Source organism: Ovis canadensis, chromosome 3, assembly GCF_042477335.2.
Source record: "Ovis canadensis isolate MfBH-ARS-UI-01 breed Bighorn chromosome 3, ARS-UI_OviCan_v2, whole genome shotgun sequence".
NCBI lineage: Eukaryota > Metazoa > Chordata > Mammalia > Artiodactyla > Bovidae > Ovis > Ovis canadensis.
Window position 1 is genome coordinate 214,168,168 of NC_091247.1, and position 6,000 is coordinate 214,174,167.

Consider the following 6,000-nt stretch of genomic DNA (forward strand, 5'->3'; position numbering starts at 1 on the left):
GTGCAGTTGGGTCAGGCAGGTGACCTCAAAAAGATACCACAGCTTTGGCTGATTAAACAGCAGAAATGCATTTTTCTTATCAGAGTTCTGGGAGCTGGTAAGTCCAAAATCAAGGCGCTGGCAAGCTGTGTTCATTCTGACTTCTCTGATCTTGCTGTGCAGTTTGCATCCTTCATTGTGTGTTCACCCAGCCTTTCCTAGGACATGTGCACAGGAAGACAAGAAAGGTGATCCCTCTCTTCAATTTCTTATAGTATCACCTACAGTGTTAGAGCTACATGCATATGATTTTGTGGGTGCGTACTTAGTTGCTCAGTCGTGTCCAATTCTTTGCGTCCCCAAGGACTGTAGCCCACTAGGCACCTCTGTCCACAGGGTTATTCAGGCAAGTACACTGGAGTGAGTTGCCATTCCCTTATCCAGGGGATCTTCCTGACCCAGGCATCGAGCCCCAGTCTCCTGCACTGCAGGAAGCTTCTTTACCATTTGAGCCCCTAGGGAAGCCCCGCTGTAATCTTCAGTTCAGTTCAGTTCAGTTCAGTTGCTCAGTCATCTCTAACCCTTTATGACCCCATGGACCGCAGCATGCAAGGCCTCCCTGTCCATCATCAACTCCTGGAGTTCACTCAAACTCATGTCCATTGAGTCAGTGATGCCATCCAGCCATCTCATCTTCTGCCGTCCCCGTCTCCTCCTGCTCCCAATCCCTCCCAACATCAGGGTCTTTTCCAATGAGTCATCTCTTTGCATGAGGTGGCCAAAATATTGGAGTTGCATCTTTAGCACCAGTTCTTCCAATGAACATCCAGGACTGATCTCCTTTAGGATGGACTGGTTGGACCTCCTTGCAATCCAAGGGACTCTCAAGAGTCTTCTCCAACACCACAGTTCAAAAGTATCAATTCTTCAGCACTCAGCTTTCTTCACAGTCCAACTCTCACATCCATACGACTACTGGAAAAACCATTGACTAGACGGACCTTAGTCGGCAAAGTAATGTCTCTGCTTTTGAATATGCTATCTAGGTTGGTCATAACTTTCCTTCCAAGGAGTAAGCGTCTTTTAATTTCATGGCTACAGTTACCATCTGCAGTGATTTTGGAGCCCCCGAAAATAAAGTCTGACACTGTGGAAACACTGTTTCCCCATCTATTTTCCATCAAGTGATGGGACCAGATGCCATGATCTTCGTTTTCTGAATGTTGAGCTTTAAGCCAACTTTTCCACTCTCCTCTTTCACTTTCATCAAGAGGCTTTTTAGTTCCTCTTCACTTTCTGCCATAAGGGTGGTATCATCTGCATATCTGAGGTTATTGATATTTCTCCTGGCAATCTTGATTCCAGCTTGTGCTTCTTCCAGTCTAACATTTCTCATGATGTACTCTGCATATAAGTTAAGTAAGCAGGGCGACAATATGCAGCCTTGACGTACTCCCTTTCCTATTTGGAACCAGTCTGTTGTTCCATGTCCAGTTCTAACTGTGGCTTCGTGACCTACATATAGGTTGCTCAAGAGACAGGTCAGGTGGTCTGATATTCCCATCTCTTTCAGAATTTTCCACAGTTTATTGTGATCCACACAGTCAAAGGCTTTGGCATAGTCTATAAAGCAGAAATAGATGTTTTTCTGGAGCTCTCTTGCTTCTTCAATGATCGAGCACATGTTGGCAATTTGATCTCTGGTTCCTCTGCCTTTTCTAAAATCAGCTTGAAAATCAGGAAGTTCATGGCTCATGTATTGCTGAAGCTTGACTTGGAGAATTTTGAGCATTACTTTACTAGCGTGTGAGATGAGTGCAATTGTGTGGCAGTTTGAGCATTCTTTGGCATTACTTTTCTTTGGGATTCGAATGAAAACTGCCCTTTTCCAGTCCTGTGGCCACTGCTGAGTTTTCCAAATTTGCTGACATATTGAGTGCAGCACTTTCACAGCATCATCTTTCAGGATTTGAAATAGCTCAACTGGAGTTCCATCACCTCCACTAGCCTTGTTCATAGTGATGCTTTCTAAGGCCCACTTGACTTCACATTCCAGGATGTCTGGCTCTAGGTGAATGATCACACCTACAGAAGCTTAAATTTCTCATACATATCTGACACCTAAAATTGAGAGGAATAAACTCCAAAAGTTCAATTTCAACTAAAGTAATGAAAAGGTCAGCTATTCTAGTCTTATCTCTGCTGCATCACCACCACTTTGACTTACCTTCATATCAGTAAAACATTTCCTGAAAATATAGAAAAGAGATAGCAGTAGCAGGAAACTGGTGACAAAGATTAATAGAAGAAAATGGAAAGTGTTCATAAAATCTTGAGAACCTAGGTTAGAGCAATGGTAAATAGAACTTCCCTTGTGGTTCAGATGGTAAAATCTGCCTATAGTACAGGAGACTCGGGTTTGATTCCTGGGTTGAGGATGGAATAGCAACCCACTCCAGCGTTCTTGCCTGAAAAATCCCATGGACAGAGAAGCCTGGCAGGTTAGAGGCCATGGGGTGACAAAGAGTCAGAACAAACTTGGAGACTAAACCACTGCTGCCGCCAATCAGAGAGTACAAACCACAGTCAAATTTTAAATGCCAGAGCACACCCAATCTGTTTCTTATTAAGTGTGTCCCAACTGGAATTAATATCAAGACACCAATTTTCTAAATATAATATTAGAAGTACCAAAATCACACAAAATTTCGAGAAAACACATTCCCTTTTTATTAAGATGCTGATTCATCAAAAGGTAGGGCCTCCTGTAAGGTTTCACAAGTTCATCTGCGATTCGAACTATAATTAAGACATTATGACAATAAGGAATGTTACTGGAAGAGTGACTCATTGGAAAAGACCCTGATGCTGGGAAAGATTGAGGGCAGAAGGAGAAGGAGGCGGCAGAGAATTAGGTGACTAGATAGCATTATCAACACAATGAATGTGAGTTTGAGCAAATTCTGGGAGATAGTGAAGGACAGGGAAGCCTGATGTGATGCAACTCAAAATATTGCAAAGATTCATACATGACTTAGCGATCGAACAACAACAACTGGAAATGCCAAAAGACATGTTTTCTTAAAACAATAACTCCAATACAATATTGTAAAGCAATAAACCTCCAATTAAAATAAATAAATTTATATTAAAAAAACAATAACTCCTAACTGAAATTCAAATGCCCCTTAAAATAATTATTTTAATAATAATATTGTAATAAAGAGAGTGAAGGAAAACCTTTGAGGCAATCGACAGATATGTGGCATAGACTGTGGTCGGGATTTCACAGGTGTATACAGATCACCCCACTCATCAAGTTGTACCAACTACATATGGCTTTTTGTATGTCAGTCATACCTCAATAAAGTACTTGTAAAAAAGGAAAGAAGTGCTTTCTATGAGACCTCAAGAATACCATCAAAGATCTGCTAAAGGTGAGATTGGAAAAGATAATTTTCCAGTTATTTTCCCCAACAAAACACAGAGAGCTGATTGGCTATGGCTGCTAGGGACCTACTGCCGATGTCCTCAGGGTGAACCTTTAAACCATATCAAGTCGAGTGACCTTTTCCTAAGACTCAACCACATGTTTTAGGGACCTTGTGATATCTGATAATATCAGTTCCAGCTATTCTGCTGGGATTAATGTCCTGAAGAATTCATCAAACATTCTGATAACAACTGGAAACATCTCTGGCAAACACTGTGACCACCCAATCACATTCTAGTTTTAACCTTAGTGCAGGTGAAATACATATAGTCAGGTTTGAGCCCTTTTTATGTGTCATTTCACGCTTCTTACCCTCACTGCCCTTAAGTTTGCTCCAACTTCAGTGTTGTAAATTTAAAACTTTAGGTTTTTCTGCAGCCTCAACAACCCCACAAATAGGAGGTGACCTCCCCACCCAGGTGAACAGGTGCACCTGCGTAAGATTAGCCCCTGCCACAAATCCCCCTTCTTGCCCTCCCCTGTGACCTAGTGATATTCAAATGCACCCATGAAATCCCCCTTTTCCTAGTATACCTCCACCCTGACCCCCAGTATTGTCACTTCTCCATGGGTGTTCACACCCCATGTTGGGTTCCCACTGCCAGGTGGATCCTGGTCTATTGGCCCCTCTCCCATGTACCCATCTTATGGTCTCTGTCTCTCTAGGACCAGTGAGTATAATACACTTTGTTTGCCTGCTTCTCTCTCATATACCATCCTGTAGTTGCACTTGTCTGACCATCTCATGAAAGAATACAAAAATGAAATGATGGAACTAATTAATCAAGGTTCAACCTGACGGTTGTACATGTATGACTCATTTGAGCTCACCTCCCTCCCTCCTATGAGACACATCACAGAGACTGGAGGAACCAGTGACTGTGGATCTGAAGACTTTCTGTCCAGGGCCAGTTCAGTTCAGTTCAGTTGAGTCACTCAGTCAAGTCCGACTCTTTGTGACCCCATGGACTGAATGCATGCCAGGCCTCCCTGTCCATTACCAACTCCCGGAGTTTACTCAGACTCATGCCCATTGAGTCGGTGATGCCATCCAACCATCTCATCCTCGGTTGTCCCCTTCTCCATCCCCTTTCAATCTTTCCCAGCATCAGGGTCTTTTCCAATGAGTCAGTTCTTCACATCAGGCTGCAGCATCAATCCTTCCAATGAATATTCAGCACTGATTTCCTTTAGGATGGACTGGTTGGATCTCCTTGCAGTCCAAGGGACTCTCAAGAGTGTTCTCCAACACCACAGTTCAAAAGTATCATTTCTTCGGTGCTCAGCTTTCTTTATAGAAAGCTCAGGACCAAGTCAGACCTTACGTTCCTTTGAGTACCTAATGTTCAAGAAAGCACTGTGTAACTGAAATCTTCATCCAAGTATGAAGTATAAAGACCACCCTGATAGTCCAGCAGTTAAGTATAAAGACCACCATCCAAGTAAGTTCTAAAGTATGTGATCCATATTCTCATAGCTATTCTGTGAATAAGACTGAGGCTTTTTCTGCTGGGAATCCCTCTCAGACAACAGGGCTTACCTGAGCAGACTGCTCCAGCATCCTTGTCATGGGAATTGCCCTCAGGGCGATGATCTTTAACAGGAGGATAACTACACTCCGTGATAGCTGACTCTGGACCTTTGCAATAAATATAACGAAACCAAATGGGGCCAATCCCTGGTCCAAAATGAGCTCTCTTGGGAGCATCAGTGGCACCTCCACATCCCAGCTGTCTGCACACCACAGCTGCCTCCTCCATGCTCTAGTTCAGATCATCCACTGTGCCCCATTCTCCTTGGTGCTTCACTTCCACTCTCCCCTCACAGCGGTGGGCTCCATCCTTCAGCCTCACCTCCAGAGCTGCAAGAGAGACACAGGACACAGGAGAGATTTTGGAGACTTGCACCAGTGGTGTGCTGGTAAGTATTAAAAGATGAATACTCTATTCTCTGAAAAAATCACTGTGAATAGAAAGTGTTGACTTCTGTGGTATAAACATTCCCACCATGGCCAGCTTGAAGCTCCCAAGCTCACTGAACTTGGAGCAGGAAGGGAGGCATCAGGTATTTCTCAGGAGACTGTAGAACCAGCTCCAGGGACACCACCGAGGACAGGACTTCAGGGACTCTGGATGCTGCCCTCCCTGTAGATGTGCCCAAGTCTACTAGGGCCCAGCTTCCCCGTCTCAGTTACTGCTCGTGGCCCAGGATCCAGGGAGGAATCCTCCCTCTCCTTCCCTGTCCATAGGGAGCATCTCATCCAGCTCAGGAACAGAAGGCTGGGGTAACAGGCTCGGAAGTGTCCCAATTATTCCAGCCGCCTGGTGTTCATGTCCTTGTGTAATCCACACTTGAATGTACCTAGTAACATGCATCTAACAAATAGAATTTGACAAAAAGTGATCAGATGTCACTTTAGCGACTCTGGTTTCTGCATTAAAAAGGAGTTCATTTGTAGGAAAATTATAGATGGAGACATTACTAGTGTTCATCAACATTTAAAATTCTCTTTTTGTGAGCATGTGGAA

The 6,000-nt window shown here is 43.7% G+C and overlaps 1 protein-coding gene across 1 annotated transcript in view; it reads right to left on the minus strand.

Moving 5' to 3' along the window:
• The window catches only part of LOC138436429 (scavenger receptor cysteine-rich domain-containing protein DMBT1-like), a 58,638-nt gene extending 53,406 nt beyond the window's left edge, over positions 1-5,232 (minus strand). Inside the window, exon 1 of the mRNA XM_070292329.1 lies at positions 5,013-5,232. Within this exon, the coding sequence (XP_070148430.1) occupies positions 5,013-5,232 (220 nt within the window). The remainder of the gene's footprint in view (positions 1-5,012) is intronic.
• Between the last annotated feature and the right edge of the window lie 768 nt (positions 5,233-6,000).